This window comes from Stegostoma tigrinum, chromosome 4 (genome assembly GCF_030684315.1).
Source record: "Stegostoma tigrinum isolate sSteTig4 chromosome 4, sSteTig4.hap1, whole genome shotgun sequence".
Lineage (NCBI taxonomy): Eukaryota > Metazoa > Chordata > Chondrichthyes > Orectolobiformes > Stegostomatidae > Stegostoma > Stegostoma tigrinum.
In genome coordinates, this window is record NC_081357.1 from 85,411,774 (window position 1) to 85,431,378 (window position 19,605).

The window sequence follows — 19,605 nt, forward strand, 5'->3', positions numbered from 1 at the left end:
GGTCAACTAGGTTGTGTTTAAAGGGTAGTTTAAAGAACGGGAGGAGTGCTCAAAAAGTGAATATTCTTCGTCAGCAGTTCCAAAGTGCAATATAGACATGGCTAAAGTCATGGTCACCATTGGGATGTTGGAGGTTGACTCCATAGCAACAGCGAGCGTAAGTTATAATACTTGACAACAAGGTGTATGGTTTAAAACATACCGAATTATTAAGGTGAAGATCCCAACTGGCAGTTGAAGTTAGCAAGGACAGGCAGTGACTCAATTAGCTAATGTTTAGACGGTCGAGACTGAGAAGCTGGCCAGGAGAGGATTTTGCAATAGTCAAGTAAATGTATGATAAGGTGACCTTTTATGTATTCTTTCCATTGATTTCATGAAACTTTAATTCATACGATGGGTGTTGTGTTTTAGCCCATTTCAAATTGAAGTAATTAGGCAAATAGAAATAAGACTATATTGTATAATAAATATTACACTTTTAAGAAGCGCGTTTACCGTTGTACATTGTATTTATGTAACATTTGACAAATTCTGTGTCGTTCAATGCTGCATTTCTGAAGGGTATCACTTTTAATGGCCAGCCAACACAAGGCTCTGTGCCAGTGAGAAAGTAATCCATCCAGATTCCTGGCTACAATTTCTTGCCCAATCAAGCGTCAGGTTGGTCAGCCTTGAACATGAAAATGATGCTGTCTCCAGTTGCTTGACTGGACAGTTGTGCACAGTGTTTAATATGGATCAGTGAAATCAGGACACAAGTGAATAGTATTGATGTCAAGAGAAAATAGAGGAATGATAATTAAATTATTGCTGTGATTGGCTTTACTTTTGAATTGTTGAATTTGTATTTCGGTTTTAGATACTTGATTGTTGTCTTTATTCTGACTTTTAGATCAGTGCACAGTGACAAGGACGTATCTCTTCCTTCACAAATTCTGGTTCTTCAATGTTGTGTACTACTTTGGCAATTGGGCATTTATTGCTGTGAGTACATTATTTGTTTTTTGTGTTTATCTTTGAAATGATCTCTAAGACTTAGGAAACCTTAGCTTATCGCAAAGCAATGGCGTATCACACTTTACAACTTGACCTACAGGTAAACACCATGTTCTTTTACTGTTGACAGAGGCAGAAACTCAGAGCTCTCATTTTCTGAAGGAAGCTATTGTAATTCCAGTGGAAGCAGATGAGGAAGAAGGCAGAACACAAGTTGTTCAATTGACCCCACTGTTTCCAAGATTTCCTCTCAGAATTCATGGGATCTCAAATCCAAAGGCATCAGTTTGGTGTGTTGCCTCTCTGGTGCCAGAGTTAATTCTGTCTCTGAGAGGGTGCAGAATATTCTGAAAGGGGGAGAGTGATCAGCAGGAGGTCATTGTGCATATCGGTACCAATGACATAGGTAGAGAAAGGGATGAGATTCTGCAGAGAGACTAGGAAAATAGGCAGGAGGTTAAAAAAATAGGTCCTCAAGGGTAGTAATATCTGGACTACCATCAGTACTATGTTCCAGTGAGGATAGGAATGTGAAGATAGAGCAGATGAATGTGTGGCTGTAAAGTTAATGCAAGGGGCAAGGATTCACAACTTTGGACCATTGGGATCTCTTGGGGTAGAAATGACAAATATAAGAGGGACCGATTCCACCTGAATTGGAAGGGGTGCAGTATCCTTCCAGATTTTCTAGTTGTGAACATTGAACTGGGATATCATAGCTATTGTAGAAATGTGTCTCAGAGATGCCCAGGACTAAAAGCTTAATGTTCCAGGGTATAGATGCCATAGGAAGAATAGAAAGGGAGGCAAAAAGAGAGAAGGAGTGGCGTTTTTGGTTAGGGATAACATTTCAGCTGTAGTTAGGGAAAATATTCCTGGGAGATTCTCTGATGAAGTTGTATGGGTAGAACTGAGAAATAAGAAAGGGATGGGCACCTTGTTGGGATTGTATTACAAAACCCCCAATAGTCAACAGGAAATTGAGAAGCAAATATGTGAGAAGGTCTCAGATATCTGTAAGCACGAGTTGTAATGGTAGGGGATTTTAACTTTCTAAACCTTAACTGGGATAACCATAGTGCTAAGGGCTTAGATGGTGAGGAATTTGTTAAATATGTGCCAGAAAAAAAATTCTTCTTCGGTATGTGGATGTACCTACTAGAGAAGGAGCAATACTTGATCTTCTGTTGGGTAATAAGACAGGACAAGTGACTAAGTGTCAACAGGGGAGCAGTTTGGAGCAAGTAATCATAATTCAGTTAGTTTTAAAGTAGCTATTGGAGAAGATAGAACTGATCAAAAAGTTAAAGTTCTAAATGGGAGTAAGGCCAGTTTTGATGTTATTAGACAGGAACTTTCAAAAGTTAACTGGGGTCAGTTGCCTGTAGGTAAAAGGGCAGTGGGAAATGGAAGGCCTTTAAAAATGAGATAACAAGTGTTGAGAGACACTATGTTCCTGATAGTGTGAAGGGCAAGGCTGGTAGGTGTAGGGAATGCTGGATAACTAGAAAAACTGAGGCTCGGGCCATGAAAAAGTACGGGGCGTATGTCAGGTGTAGACAGCTGGGATTGAGTGAATCCCAGAGGAGTATAAGGGCCATAAGAGCATACTTAAGTGAGAAATTAGGGGGGCAAGAAGAGAACATGAGATAGCTTTGGCAAATAGATTTGAGGAGAATCCAGAGAGATTCCACATGTAAGTTAAAGGCAAAAGAATAACGAGATAGTGAATAGGACCCCTTAAAGGTCAACATTACCCTCTATAGGTGGAACCACAGGAGATGGGTGAGATACTAAATGAATATTTCACAATAGTATTTGCTGCAAAGAAGGACATGGAAGCTAGGGAACTTGGGGAAATAAATAGTAATGTTTTGAAAAGATTTCATGTTACAGAAAAGATGGTGCTTGATCTGCAGGACCTGATCAGGTGTTTCCCAGAATTTGTGGGAAGCTAGGGAAGAGATTGTTGGGCCCTTTGCTGAGATATTTGTATATTTGACAGCTACAGGTGAGATACTGGAAAATTGGAGATTGGCTACTATGGTGCCATTATTTAAGAAAGCCTGTAAGGAAAAGTCAAAGAACTATAGACCGGTGAGCCTTACGTCAGTGGTTGGTAAGTTTTTGAAAGAGATTCTGTGGAATACGATTTCCAAGTATTTGCAAAGGAAAGGACTAATTAGGGATGGACAGCATGGCTTTGTGCATGGGAAATCATGTCTTACTAACTTTATTAGTTTTTGAAGAGGTGACAAAGAAGATTGATGAAGGCAGAGTGGTAGATGTTTGACAATGTTCTGCATGGTATACTGTTTAGTAAGGTTAGATCATGTAGGATCTGGGGGACCTGGCTAATTGGATACAAAATTGGATTTAACGTAGGAGACAGAGGCTGGTGAAGGGTTGCTTCTTAGACTGGAGGACTGTGACCAGTGGTGTGCCACAAGGATCGGTAGTGTCCCACTGCTTTTCATCATTTAAGTAAATTATTTGGACGTGAATATAGAAGATATTGTTAGTAAGTTTTCAGATGACATCAAAATCGGTGATATAGTAGACAGCGAAGAAGGTCATCTCAGATTATAGCAAGACCTTGATCAGATGGCTGCATGGGCCAAAGAGTAGCAAATGGAGTTTAATTTAAATAAATGTGAGGTATTGCATTTTGTTAAGGCTAACCAGGGCAGGACTTTGATTTAATGGTAGGTCCCTGGGGTGTGTTGCCAAACAAAGAGACCTAGGGGACCAGATGAATAGTTGCTTGAAAGTGGAGTCACAGGTAGACATGGTGGGGAAGAAGGCATGTGGCAAGCTTACTTCCATTGGTCAGAATATTGAGTATAGTTGGGAGGTCATATTGCAGCTATAATAGCAATACACCAATGTGAGGCCGCTTTTAGCATTTTTTGTACAATTCTGGTTGCCCTTCTATAAAAAGAATGTTGTTAAACTCGAGAGGACATAAAGGATTTATAAGGATGTTGCCAGGGCTGGAGGATTTGAGTCATAAGGAGAGGCTGATTGTCCAGGGCTTCTTCCCTGGAATGTCAATGCTAAGGAGTGGCCTTACAGAGGTTTATACAATCAGGATGGGCATGGATAGAGTGAATAGCCAAGGTCTTTTTTCCTAGTCCAAAACTAGAGGGCATAGGTTTAAGGTGAGAAGGGAAAGTTCTTAAAAGGACCTGAGGAATAACATTTTCATGCAGAAAGTGGTGGATGTGTAGAATGAGCTGCCAGAGAAAGTTCTGGAGGTGGGTACAATTACAACATTTAAAAGGCCCCTACATGTGTTTGTGAATAGGAAGGATATAGAGGGATATAGGCAAAATGCTGGTATGATTGGGATGTTTGGTCAGCACAGACATGTTGGATCAAAGGGTCAGCTTCCATGCTGTATGACTCTATGAGTACCATTTAATAGACACATATACAGAACTGTGACAGAAATGGTGGTATTTTTATCTAATGTCTGGTGAAAATTGGCAGAGACCCTTCCTGTTTGAAGGGCTGCTGCCCATAGCATGCAACAACCACAAACCATTCCATAGAAGCAGATCCAAGTGGGAAAAAGATGCCCATAGATGCTGAATTACATGAGCAAATGGTGAGTGTATAAGCCAGACTTCCAAAACATTGCAAGGTTTAGATTTTAATCACTTTATTTTCTATATATATGATGTAAATAAACCAACCGATAATTAGGAAAAGATTGCAACTTACCGAGAATGTAGCCAACAACATTCTTTGGTCGTTTGACCTTAAACTCTGATGTGTTGAGGGAGCTGACTTTCCTGTGTCCAGACTGTAAGTACTTGATGTTATCCCAACTTGCTTGGTTTCTGTGGTCCACGTTTGTATAGGCTTCTCTCTCTCTTTGTCAACATTGTAACTGTAAATAATGCTTATTCAAAAGTCACTTTTTTAATATTTTCTACTTTACTTTAATGGTGTTATTTTATATTCACAGGTCTTCCTAATTGGGCTAATTGTTTCCTGTTGCAAAGGGAAACGTTCGGTCATTGAGGGGGAGGTAGACGATGATGATTCTGATTTAAGTGATGATGATCTTATGGAGAGACATCATGTTTAAATCTATGCTGTGTTCCTCAGCTTTAGCACCTGGGCGACATGGGGTTAAAAAGAAACTGTTCTATTTATGACTAAGATATTTAAACTGATGTTAAAAATGGGTTGCATTTGTTCCTCTTTGGAGTGTAAACTTAGAAGAAGGGGTGTAAACTTAGAAGAAGGGGTACCGGGGATATGTGAAGTTATAAAAGGAAAACATTGAATCCAAGTAATATTGTATTAAATTCAGCTAAACTGCTGACAGCTGATTTTTCTTAAATACATTACAAAGGGCTGCTTATTTTCTAAATGGAACAGGCTAATTTACAGATTGCTGCATGTGATCTCTGAAATTAAATTCAGTAGGTGTTTTTGCCTCTTAACTTCCAACTGCCATCTTAGAAAGCATGCACATTTTAGTCTTATGATTGTATAAAGAACTAAGCAATACATCATATCCATAAGCAAACATTGTTTTATGTTTTTTAAACTAATAATCACTGAATGCTAAGTCTAATTGTGCAATTTAAAAATAATAATTTACTGTTAACTGCAAGTTACTTTTATAATAAAAATAGCTACAAAAAAAGGCAGAGATTTTCATATTTTTTTCAAGGAGGAATTATGGAAGGATGCTAGTAATGTTAGTGGACTAGTAAACCAGAGGTTTGGACTGACAATGCAGAGTCATGAGTTCACATACAACCATGACAGCTAAGGAACTTAAATCCAATTGACAAAATAAAATCTGAAAATAAAAGCAGGTACCAATAATAGTGACCGCAAATCTACCAGATTGTACTGAATATCCATCTAGTTCATCAATGACCTGCTGAAAGGAAAACTCTTGACTAATCTTTGACACAGGCTAGCAAACCAGAATTATATTTAATGAGGCAGCTCATTACTTCCTGTCCTCCTCCAGCTTGAAAACGGTTAGCATCCTCTCAGCACGCTCACTGTATTGGCTATTCATCACTCACCAAAGCTTTTTCAATAGTATTTTCCAAACTCACCACCTCTACCTCCTAGGACAAGAGCAGCAGACATATGGGTACAGTACCACCTGCAAGTTATTCTCCAAGCCACACACTATCCTGACTTGGACCTATAATTAGCATTCCCTTCACTGTCATGGGATCGAAATGCCGGAAATGCATTCCTAACAGTGTTATGGATGTATCTCGTGTGGATTGCAGTGGTTCAAGAAGGCAGCTAGTTGCCAGCTAATTGGAGATGGCTGACAAATAGCAGGCCAGCCAGTGATGTCTGCATCCCATCAACAAATGAAAGAATGCCAACAGACCATTTGAGTCTCAAGGACAGCATAGCAGTGCCCCATCTATTCAATCATTGCTTTTTTATTAGGTTATATATTAAGAATATGGAGATCATGCAATGCCTCAAAAACATTGTGAGATTTTACAGTAGCCTTTAATTTGTCATATTTTTCCTGGCCCGCTTCACACCAGGGAGAAATGTCATTGAGGTTAAAACGTCTTGAAGTCAGAAAATGTCAATCTTGTCAGTGATGTCTGTCAAACTAAAACCACAGCTAATGTAGGTAGGTAATGCAAATCTGCATTGAAGCCAGTGTTCATTCACTAGATATTACAACGTATGATCCCAACCTGTAGCCATCCGCGTTGATAAAATGCATTGCAATATGGGGAAACATCAGACCGAGCTAAGGTCCATTCTGCCGTTTAAATCTGCGGTAATACGTCAGAAGGGCAGTTCAATTAATGAGTTTATCTTTAGGAATTTGCAAATTATTTATGTAGTAAGCAATGTTTTGCTTCTTTGGTAAATATATTTAACGAAATTTGTGGTGCAGCTTCTACATGTCTCTGCACTATGCGATGCTGATGCAAATATTACCCTATAGCTATTAAGATGGAAATATGTGGCACCTTCCATATCAATAAAAAACAAACACCTGGATGCTTTTTAATGCAACAAGTTCTTCACAGAAGATTCTATTCATTCTATTTTAGCTGAGGCTAGCATGATAAATGAAAATGTTTGCAGATGACTCTAATTCAAAATGACTAATCTCATATTTTTCTTGTATGGAGCCAATTTTTAATTGAAAAGCCAAATTCCATATTTCTTTCTGAATCTGGATCTGAGCCGCAGGAAGTCAGTCATTGGGAGTTTGGAGAATGGGAGGCAGGCAAGGGCAGCATTGGATTAATAAACTTCTGAGCCACAATTTTCATATACATATATAAATTCTTGCCTTGCTTCACTGTACTTTCCAAAAGCTAACATATTTTGCACCCTTCCACTTTTAGCTGACTGTATTTCTGTCTTCACCGCCATCAGTGGCAGAATTTCCAGCTGCAGTGTTACTACGTTCTTGGAGTTCTTTTCTTAAATACCTTTACATTGCTATAGTTGTCCTTGACTTCCTCAAAACCTGACAGTCAAAGACTGAGGTCTTAAATCAAATTCAGGACATTACTGAAACATTGATGAATATTATAATAAAATAAAAGTAAGAGCATAGTGAAACAAGTCAACAGCTTCACCTTTGTCACTTCTAAAATGTGCAAAATCTCTGTGCTCCATTCTGGCCAGTTGTGCACCCCCAATTTTCATCATTCTACCATTGACAATTCTGCCTTCAGCTGCTGAGACCTAAAGGAACAGGCATAGGCTGCTCAGTCTCTCATCCCACTCTGACCTCAAGGCTTACTTCTCTCTGAATTCCATCTAGATCTAAAACTATTTATTGAGTTGCACACACTGCTGTTCCTGGGGGAGAGATCAGTATCTTCATCTCCCTCTCAAAAGGCCTAGCTATTTGAAGATGATGCCCTCTTGTGCTCAACTCCACCATCAGAAAAAATATTATCTGCGTCATATCAATGCCTTTCAAAGTCCTTAGCCTTCCACATTCTGGAGATTACAGTCCTAGTTTGTGTCATCTGATTAAATGGTTGATACTCTGATAATATTTTTGTGAAGCTGCTCTGTATTTCTTCCAAACCAATGTATCCTTTCTAAGGTCAGTATCTTCTAAGGTGCCCAGTACTGCTCACTGATTTGATTTGATTTATTGTTGTTACATGTGCCTGAGTACAATGAAAAGTTTTGTTTTGCAAGCAGTACAGGCAGATCATAACATACAAGAACATACAGATCAAAGGCGTATAGGGTTACAGCTGCACAGGAGGTGCACAAAAGCAAGATCAACATTAGATTTGCAATTAGAGAGGTCAACTCAGCAGTCTAATAATAGCAGGGAAGAAGCTGTTCTTGAACCTGTTAGTAAGTGTATTCAATCGTGTATATCTTCTGCCTGATGAAAGAGGTTGGAAGGGAGTATTGCTGGGGTGGGAGGGGTCTTTGATGATGTTGGCAGCCTTTCTGCAGCAACGAGAATTATAGATGGGGTCCATGGATGAGAGGTAGCTTTCATATGGGCTATGTGTACAACTTTCTGTAGTTTCTTCCAGTCCTGGCCAGAGCAGTTGCTGTACCAAGCTGTGATGCATCCAGATAGAATGTTTTATATGGTGCATCTGTAAAAGTTGGTGAAGGACCTTATGGACATACTGAATTTCCTAAGCCTTTTGAGGAAGAAGAAGCATTGTCGTGCCTTCTTGACCGTCACATCTGTGTGGGAGGTCCAGGACGGATTGTCAGTTTTCATTAGTCCTAGGAACTTAGTGCTGTTGAACCTCTCGATCTCAGCTCCATTGATATAGATAAGGGTGTGTCTTCCTCCTTTCTTCCTGAAGTCAATGATTAGTTCTTTTGTTCTGCTGACATTGAGAAGGAGATTGTTAACATCCCACCACGACACCAAGCACTCTATCTCCGTCATGTATTCTGACTCATTGTTTGATATCTGGCCCAGTGAACTTGTAGATGCTGATTGTACAAAATTTGGTCACATAGTTGTGAGTGTGCAGGGAGTAACTGTCGGGGGCTGAATATGCGTTGTTGTTGGACGTGCCTGAGTTGGAGATTATCGTGGATGAGTTTCTGTTGTCTGCCTTCACTGATTGAGGTCTGAGAGCCAGGAAGCTGAGGATTCAGTTGCAGAGGGCAGAATCAAGACCTAGGTCTCTGTGTTTTGAGATTAGTTTGGCTAGGATTATAGTGTTGAAGCAGAGCTATAGTTGCTAAGTAGGAGCCTGACATGGCTAACCTTATTGTCCAGATGCTCCAATGATGAATGTGGGGCTAGGGAAACGGCGTCCGCTGTGGACCAGCTGTTTTGCTGGTTGACAAATTGCAAGGAGTCATGGCAGACTGGGAGGCTAGAGTTGATACGGGCCATGACTAATCTCTCGAAGCACTTCATGATTATGGAGGTCAGAAACACTAGGCAGTAATCATTGAGGCACATTGCATGTATTTTCTTTGGGACTGGGATGACAGTGGTCTCTTTGAAGCAGGTGTGGACTTCAGACTGTAGCAATGAGAGGTTAAAGATGTCAGTGAATGCTTCCACCAGCTGGTCTATAAAGGATCTGAGTGCATGGCTATCAACTCCATTGGGGCCAATCACTTTCCTCAGGTGTACTTTCAAGAAGGCTGATCTGACATCTGCAGCAGTGACTGAGGGAACAGGTCAGTGGGGATGTCGGGGCAGGTGACACTGCTGCTGGCATTCTGTTGAACCAGGCATAAAAAGCTTTGAGCACATCAGGGAGGGGTGTGTGTTTGTCTGCTATTTTGTTCTGCTTCATTTTGTTATCCTTTTATGTTGTCCTTGCCACTGGCAGTGGGTGTCCATGTGGTTAGTTTGGACTTCTAATTTGGTGTGGTACTGCCTTTGGCATCTCTGATGGCCTTGCAGATGTTACATCTAGTTTTCCTGCAAAGGTGTGGGTCCTCTGACTTCCTTCATTCATTAATGGGAAGTGGTTGTTGCAGGCTAGGCCAGTATTTATTGCCCATCCCTAATTGCCCAGAGGGCAGTTCAGAGTCCACCACATTGCTGTGGGTCTGGGATCACATGTAGGCCAGACCAGGTAAGGATGGCAGTTTCCTTCCCTAAAGGGCATTAATGAACCAGGTGGGTTTTTCCCGACAATCAACAATGAATTCATGGTCATCATTCGATTCTTAATTCCAGATATTTTACTGAATTCAAATTCCACCATCTGCCGTGGTGGGATTTGAACCCCAGAATATTATCAAGATCTCTGGATTTAACAGCCCCACAATGATACCACTATGCCATTGCCTCCCCTACTTGCATGCTGCACACCTGGTCTTTAGTAGGCAGTGGATTTCCCAGTTCATTCAAGGTTCCTGGTTGGGGAACGTAGTACTCCAGGAGTGAACTAGCCAGGCCTTTATATAACTGCAGCATAACCTCTCTTTAAATTCCAGCTCTCCAGTTATAAAGGCTTACATATCATGAGCAGGTTTGTTTATTTTTCTGTATTTGACTACTGGTGACGTATGAACACGTACAACCAATTGTCTGAATCTCTGTTGTTCTTAGCTTTTCACGTTTTTTTAAGTACTCAAGTCTTTCAGTCTTGGCTGGATGACCCTACCTAACCTGCATTGAAACCCACTTGCTAAAGTTTTCCCCACTCAGGTCCTGTGTCGTGGAGTTTCCTCCCTTAACCCTCTTCATCCTTCTTCTCTCCCTCTCTCCTTGTTCAAGATATTCTTTAAAACCTACCTCACCTGCCCCATGTTTCTTCTGTAATTTATTTTGAATTCTATCTACTTGCACTCGTGCGATGCCTTGGAATATTTTACAACATTAAAATGTGGTTATATAACTTTGGGTTATTTCTGTATTATTCCACTTCAGTTACCTTTGCAACTCTAAACATATTTGAGTCTATAAATAAAATGTTTTGTGCTGTGGAACTTATTTTTGTGAGGTGAAAAGTTGAATTTCAGGATAAAACATTCCTCTTTTGAATCTCTTTCCCTTTGCAGAATGTGTTGTTATCCAGAGCACTGACTACTCAATCAATCTGCAGCTGCAAAGCTAAGAACTAAACAAAACTTGCTAAACAATTCTGAGTGCATTACTAACTGCACTGATGACAATTTTAAGAGAATCTTTAAATGAGTAGTGTGATTTATTCACACTCTTGTGAAGCAACATACAATTACACAAGTATGCATTCTGGTTTTTTAAAAAATTTTTAAAAGTTACTCAAACGAGGGTATAGTTCCCATGGAAGTCCCTTAGTCAGTTAGATTTAACTTATTAACCAGTCACCCTTATTCACCCTTTTTCTCCTGTAGTAGAATTGTGATTGTTTGAAATGTGGTACTTTGCTTTTAACTTGATCAGTGCAAGGTGAAAGGCTTTGGCAATATTTCCTCTTTTGAAGCAGTAATCAATTTGTTTATAACTTTCTCCATTTAGACTCACCAGATACATTTTCCAATGAACAAGTTGCTGAACTCTAGGAATGAATGAAAACCAAAGGAACTGCGGATGCTGTAAATCAGGAACAAAACCAAATTTGCTGGAAAAGCTCAGCAGGTCTGGCAGCATCTGTGAAGGAGAAAACAAATGTTTCAGGTCCGGTGACCCTTCCTCAGAATTGAGTTCTGAGGAAGGGTCACTGGGCCTGAAACGTTAAATCTGTTTTCTCTTTCACAGAAGCTGCCAGACCTGCTGAGCTTTTCCAGCAAATTTGGTTTTGTTCTAGAAATGAATGGCCTGTTTACAGTTTTAAGTAAAATCTTCATATTTGATCATGAAAGTTGTTGTGCAGCCTATAATCCTTTTCCATACAAAATGTCCTCACTCATATTGGCTGCACTTTTTTTTAAAAGACATGGTGTGAGGTCATCATTGTCTAGGCCATCATTTATAGCCTATCCTGAAACACCCAGAGGATAACTAAGAATGAACTGCATTGGTGTCGGTTTGGTGTCACTTGTAGGCCAGACCAGCTAAGGACAACAATTTCCTTTCCTTAAAAAAGGCGTTAGTGAATCATTTAGGTATTTGCAATAATTGATATGACCATCATCAGACTCGATTTTCCGCTCCACACTTTTGAATTAACAAGCTATCTTGGCAGGATTCAATCCTAAATTTTAGCATGGATCTCGAGATTACTATTTCAGTGATATTACCACTAGGCCACTGCCTCCCCAGTCTACTGACCTGAGTGAAGTATTAGATCGTCTCTATCAAGTTGGATTCCCAGAAGTTTTTATTCCATTACTAGACAAATATTTACTCCAAGTTGTGGCTTGAAGATTAGTTGGCTAACACAATTTCAGCTGTTTATCGTGAGATTTTCAAATGTTTTCAACACTGTACTTGGCCTGGGTAACATCATTTCAGACTTAAGATCAGACCCCTTTAGATTCACGCTCCTTGTCAGAGACTGAGATCATCTGCATGTCAGAATCCAATGCAGTTCTGAAGTGCTGCCTCCAGTGGATGAAATGGTATGCTACGATGCCAGTTGCCCATTCTGGTGGTTGTGACGAAGGGCGAAACTTCCAGTAACCCAACTCAAAAACGAACCTCTTCTCATGTTCTGGCTGACATTTGTTGTTCAGTCAATGCCACCAGCAGGTCTAATTAGCTGAGCTTCTATTCTAGCTGTTTTGCAATGTTCCTGATGTAAATACTGCCTTTGCAGTGAATAGCACAATGAAGTCATTTGTCCTAACCAGTTCACGCTGTTGTTTATATTCCAATCAAGAGCCATCTCTCTATCATTTATCATCTAAATCTATCATCGTAATAAGCCACCCCATTCTCCATGAAATGCATGTCTAATTTTCCCTCAAATGCATTTATGCAGTTTGCTTAAGCCACACCAGTGGTAGTGAGTTCCATATTCTCATCACTCACTACTGGATTTCGTGTATACTGTCCTGTGTTGATGACCTTGAGTTGTACCCACCCCACAAGGTCTTCTATTAAAAAAAATTATGATAGTTGCAAAGTTCAAAGTGATTTGTCAAATGAAGCTTCTTGTGAGAAGATGCTAAGTGGGAGTGAATATCACCAACCTTGAGGCATTTGGTGTTCATATTGCTTATCCAGAACACCTCAATGAAGAATAGAACAGACATCTTCCAAAAGCTTAACCAATCTTTGTTTTATGTTTTTCTGCCTTTAGCAGAAGAATGATTGCATCATTTAATGTATTCTGTATAAGCATTTATACGTAGCATGATTTTGGTTTATATTAAGCAACAATTGCTTCTAGAAATTATTTAGTCAGTAGAGGAGAGTTAGATTTTAGAAAGCAGCTCCATAAAAGTTGTTTGATTGTATGTTGGTTCTTATTCTACAATTAAGCTGAAGAAAGCCACTAGGCTGAAGGATGGATGCTCAGGAATATGCTGATCAGCAAACTGGTTCATCAAGCATCCCTTTATACAAGTTTGAGCTTTATAATTTCCGCCTATTGGAGTTGTAATTGTAGATTAAACTACCTAGGAAAAGCAAATACTGATTTGCATGTGGATATGTGCTCTCATTGGGTCCAAGGTTGAGGACAAAGCTTGAAATTATATATTATTTTGCTGATATTTGTGACATACTTATTACCCTCCTGAAATGAAGGTGGGGGGGGGGGGGAAGAAATCTCATTTTGAAAGAGACTTTATAACAGAAAATGGCCTTCCAATTATACTGCCTGCTAATGCTTTGCAATTCAAAATAATTTTTAAAAATCATTTTACGCCTGCTGAAATTACAGGCTAATGATTCAGTTGATCAGACTGAAACTTGATTGTCCCAGCATTGAGCAAGGCTATTTTTATATATATACATTTGCTGAATTCTTTGAACTTTTAAAATCAGAAAGATTATACAAAAACATAAGAAATAGGAGCAATAATACGCCATTTGGCTTTTCATAGATGACTTTTACCTCAATGCCATTCAACTATTGTTACTATATTCTTTAATTTCCTTAGTAACCAAAATTCTATAGGCTTCTGTCTTGAATATATTCAACGACGAAACGTACAGAGCCCTCTGAGCTGGAGAATTCCAAACATTCTTTGAAGAAATATTTACTCATCCCAGTTCTGAAAAGCCAATCCCTCATTCTGAGATTATAACGCTCCTGGTGCAAACCAGCCTGGGGAATCATTCTCTCATTATTTACCCAATCAATGCAGTCAAGGATTTTCCTTTTTTATTCACTTGTGAGATATAGATGTCACTAGCTAGCGAGCAATTATTGCCCATCCTTAGTTGTCCTTGATAAGGTGATATTGAGCTGCCTTCCTGAGCCACTGCAGCCCATGTGTTGTAGGTAGACCCACAAGACCTTTAGGGAGGGAATTGTAGTGCTAAAGGAACTTACCTTATATTTAAATTAGATAACATCTTGTTCGTTTAAATTTCCAGAAAGAAAGGCTTAGTCCACATGAACTTTCCTCATTGGACAAGCCAGACATAGAAACATAGGAACTAGAAGCAGGAGGAGACCATTCTGTTTTGATGTGCCATTCTAGGATCTGGGCTGATCCTCTATCACAATGCTATATTCTCACTGCCTCCCCATATGGCATGGTGTCTCAGTGGTTAGCACTGCTGCCTCACAGCACCAGTGACCTAGGTTTGATTCCAACCTCGGGTGACTGTGTGTGGAGTTTACACGTTCTCCCTGTGTCCATGTGGGTTTCCTCCAGGTGCTCCGGTTTCCTTCCATAGTCCGAAGATGTGCAGGTTAGGTGGATTGCCACGCTAAACTGCCCATAGTGTTCAGGGATGTGTAGATTGGGGGGGGAAGGGTGTGGGTGTGATGCTCTGAGGATTGGCATGTATTTGCTGGCCTGAAGGGCTTGTTTCCACACAGCAGGGATTCTATCCTATTCCATACTCCTAAATTAGAAATATGTTTCTTTCTTTCTTAAGTATGTTGAATGACAATGTCCACTGCCTCCTCAGTTGGAAATTGCATTAAGTTGAACAAAGAAATTTTTCCCACCTGTGTCTCAAATGGCCTTTTCCATGTTCTGAGATACTGACTCCTGCTAAAGTAAGGATCTTCCCTGCATCCAGTCTGTTCAGCTCTATTGGAATCTTATTCATTTTAATCAGATCCCATTGCATCTTCTAAACTCTAGTGAATACGGGCTCAGTTGAACCGATTTCTCATACAAAGGTCATGCCATCCCTAGTGTTGGCCTCGTGAACCTCTATGGCAAGTGTGTTTTTGCTTGAAAAAGGAGACAAAAACTTGGAAATGTTGTATTTGATTCTTCATCCAGGAATATGTATACACACACACACACACACACACACACACACACACACACACACACACACAGAGCCTGGACATTCAAAAAGACCCATTTTTCTCATTGAAATTGAAATACACTACACACTGTTTCTCCCTTGTCCATTCTACTACTTACACCTTCAAAAATCTTCATTAGATTTGTTAAGTATGATTGATGTTTGATAACCCCATGCTGGCTTTGTCTAAACCTATTAACAAGTGTTCTGTTATCATTTTTCTTAATATAATAGTCTCTGGCATTTTCCCCACTTACTAATTTCAGGTTAGCTGGTCTGTCGTCCTGCTTTTTCTCTTTTTAAATAGTGAGATAATGTTTGACACAACCAACCTCAAGGAATGGTTTCAGAGTCTACAGAATTCTGGCAGATGACCACCAATGTTCTGATATGTTCAGGACCTGCTACTTTAGTTTTCTAAGGGTTTGGAATCTCAGGCCTTGATAATATACCAACTTTAAACCTTATAAATTTCCCCAGTGCTATTTTCTTACAGATTCTGATTTCCTTCAAATTTGCCTTCTAGTAGACCCTTGCTTCCTTAACATGGGACTGACATCTCAACATTCCGTGTTATAGAAATTCCAGGTGTGAAAGGAAGTGGCTGTCAGAGAAGTAGAGCATTGCATTAGCGATACATCACTGCAGTGATGAGGAAAGATATCTGAAAACGCTTCTTAAATGAGGCCATCTTAGAGAGCTATCATAAATTAGTGTAAAGGTTAGAAATAAAAAGGGGGCAATCACTTTGCTAGGATTGTACTACAGATTTTTCAAAAAAAGGGAAGATGAGAAGCAAATATGTAGGCAAATAGCAGAAACGTGAGATGAATAGGGTTATATTTGGAAGGGATTTCAACTTTGCTAACACTAACTGGGATTGCCTCAATGTGCAAGGATTAGATGGGATGGAATTTTTAAAGTACATCCAGGAGAGCTTTTAGTGAACAGAAATAAATAGTTCTGCTCGAGATGCGCAGTGCTAGACCTAATCCTAGGGAATGAAGCCAGTCCAATGGTTGAAGTGTCGAAGGTGAGTATTTTCGAGATAATGAGTTATTTTGGAAAGGGATATGGATAGTGCAGAAGTCACAAGCCTAAATTTGAGTAAGGTCAATTTCAATATCATTAGATGGGATCTGGCAAACAGACTGGCAGCAGCTATTGTTGATACATGTACATTTGAAAAGTAGGAAACTTTCAAATGGAGTAGTTCATGGCCAGCATGTTCCTCTAAGAGTGAAGGGCAAGAGCAATAAGTCCAAAGAACTAGCTGTCAAAGCATACAGTGTGTTTGGTAAAGAAAAAGGGGTAAGTGTGTGTTAGGTACAGAGCGTTTAAAACAGGAGAGGCCCTTAAGGAGTACAGAGAGTATTGCATTTCCTAAAAAAATACCAAGGCGGCAAAGAAGGGCAACAAGATACCTCTGGTACACTGGATTAGGGAAAACCCCAAGGCATTTTATTATAAGTATCTCAAAAGCAAAAGGATTACCGGGGAAAGAGTAGGGCCAATTAGAGAGCAAAATGGTATTCTGTGGTGTGTGGAGCCAGAGGAGATTAATGAGGTCTTAAAGACTATTTTTCACCTCAGTTATGAAGTAGACTTTGGCTGTTCACCCTATCTGTGCCCCTCGTGATTTTATAAACCTCCATAAGGTCACCTCTCAGCCTCCAATGCTCTAGTGAAAATAGCCCCAACCTATATAGCTTCTCCGGTAGCTCAAACTTGCCAACGTTCTTGTAAATCTTTTCTGAAGCCTTTCAATCTTCACAACATCCCTCCTCCAGCAGGGAGACCAGAATTCTGAGAGGTTATTTGTACCCTCTTCTATGAAGACAGACCAAAGCATGTATTCACTTCTTCTGTCATTGCTTTGTTCTCCATTAATATGTCCTGGCTTTTGACTATAAAGGATCAACATTTGCCTTTATGTATTTATAGAAACTGATTGTAAGTGCTTTTATGCTCCTGAAATTTTACCATCACAGTCTGTTTTTCCCTGCTTGATAAAACCTTTTGCCCTGTTTTACAGCCATATAGCCATAGAGGCCTTTAGCACAGAAAAAAGCCCTTTGGCCCTTCGAACCTTATCTGCCATTCATTATGAGCATGGCCGCTCATTCACTAGGCTGTTCCCACCCCAACATAACTTACTGGAATTTATTTTGTGGCCACAAGAATGCCTGTCTATTCCCTTATATTTCCAACGCTATCATTATAGCCCTGCCTTTTTTTTTCCACCCTTCTTGGCACCATGGGTCACTTTGGTGTACATGGTCTTAGCTTCTAATAATATCCCATGAAAATTGCCGGATGCTGCCAAGTGGGACTCGATTAATTTAGGATATCTGGTCAGCATGGTTGACTTGGACCAATGCGTCTGTTTCCCCATGGTACAGCTCTATGACTCTAAGTCATCTCATCTCCCACTCCAACAACATACGAAAGGTATATCTGTTAGAAGGGTGGATGGCCATCAGGGAGTCTTGCATTACATGCCTTCCTTTTCTCTGCCTGGTGGTCACCCATATCCATTCTGACCACTCTGTCGTCATCTGCAGTATGACTACCTCACTGAATGTACCATCTGTGACATGGATGCTCCACAGCAATTCCACCTATTGCTGCCGCCTCAAAATGTAGTTAGCCAGTAGCTGCAGCCAGACAAAATACTTACACGTGAGCTCACCAGGAACACTGGATTTGTCCGTGAGTTTGTACACAATGCAGGAGGTCAGCCCAGGCATTAGTTGAGTGAACTTTTGTGGCAGTCTACACACTGTGCTCCTCACTGATCCAACAGCCCCCAGACCCAACAAGAACTCCCCACCTACGTCCGTGACACCACCCACGCCCTCCACCTCCTCCAGGACTTCCAATTCCCTGGCCCCCAACACCTCATATTCACCATGGACGTCCAGTCCCTGTACACCTGCATTCCGCATGGAGATGGCTTCAAGGCCCTCCGCTTCTTCCTGTCCCGCAGGCCCGACCAGGCCCCCTCCACCGACACTCTCATCCGCCTAGCTGAACTCGTCCTCACACTCAACAACTTCTCTTTTGACTCCTCCCACCCCCTACAGACTAAGGGGGTGGCCATGGGCCCCAGCTATGCCTGCCTCTTTGTAGGTTACGTGGAACAGTCCCTCTTCCGCACCTACACAGGCCCCAAACCTCACCTCTTCCTCCGGTACATTGATGACTGTATCGGCGCCGCCTCTTGCTCCCCAGAGGAGCTCGAACAGTTCATGCACTTCACCAACACCTTCCACCCCAACCTTCAGTTCACCTGGGCCATCTCCAGCACATCCCTCACCTTCCTGGACCTCTCAGTCTCCATCTCAGGCAACCAGCTTGTAACTGATGTCCATTTCAAGCCCACCGACTCGCACAGCTACCGAGAATACACCTCCTCCCACCCACCCTCCTGCAAAAATTCCATCCCCTATTCCCAATTCCTCCGCCTCCGCCGCATCTGCTCCCACGATAAGACATTCCACTCCCGCACATCCCAGATGTCCAAGTTCTTTAAGGACCGCAACTTTCCCCCCACGGTGATCGAGAACGCCCTTGACCGCATCTCCCGCATTTCCCGCGACACATCCCTCACACCCCGCCCCCGCCACAACCGCCCCAAGAGGATCCCCCTCGTTCTCACACACCACCCTACCAACCTCCGGATACAACGCATTATCCTCCGACACTTCCGCCATTTACAATCCGACCCCACCACCCAAGACATTTTTCCATCCCCTCCCCTGTCTGCTTTCCGGAGAGACCACTCTCTCCGTGACTCCCTTGTTCGCTCCACACTGCCCTCCAACCCCACCACACCCGGCACCTTCCCCTGCAACCGCAGGAAATGCTACACTTGTCCCCACACCTCCTCCCTCACCCCCATCCCAGGCCCCAAGATGACATTCCACATTAAGCAGAGGTTCACCTGCACATCTGCCAATGTGGTATACTGCATCCACTGTACCTGGTGCGGCTTCCTCTACATTGGGGAAACCAAGCGGAGGCTTGGGGACCGCTTTGCAGAACACCTCCGCTCAGTTCGCAACAAACAACTGCACCTCCCAGTCGCAAACCATTTCCACTCCCCCTCCCATTCTCTTGATGACATGTCCATCATGGGCCTCCTGCACTGCCACAATGATGTCACCCGAAGGTTGCAGGAACAGCAACTCATATTCCGCCTGGGAACCCTGCAGCCATATGGTATCAATGTGGACTTCACCAGTTTCAAAATCTCCCCTTCCCCTACTGCATCCCTAAACCAGCCCAGTTCATCCCCTCCCCCC

At 41.4% G+C, this 19,605-nt stretch overlaps 1 protein-coding gene across 6 annotated transcripts in view; it reads left to right on the forward strand.

Annotated features, from left to right (window-relative positions):
• Positions 1 to 5,650, forward strand: part of lmbrd1 (LMBR1 domain containing 1) — a 237,119-nt gene extending 231,469 nt beyond the window's left edge. For 2 of the 6 annotated variants that reach the window (XM_059645506.1, XM_059645507.1), the window contains 2 exons: positions 896 to 987; positions 4,973 to 5,650. In XM_059645506.1, the coding sequence (XP_059501489.1) occupies positions 896 to 987; positions 4,973 to 5,095 (215 nt within the window). In that variant the 3' untranslated portion in view covers positions 5,096 to 5,650. The remainder of the gene's footprint in view (positions 1 to 895; positions 988 to 4,972) is intronic. The other 4 variants (XM_059645504.1, XM_048531634.1, XM_059645505.1 and 1 more) reach the window with 3 other exon arrangements.
• Positions 5,651 to 19,605: the final 13,955 nt, after the last annotated feature.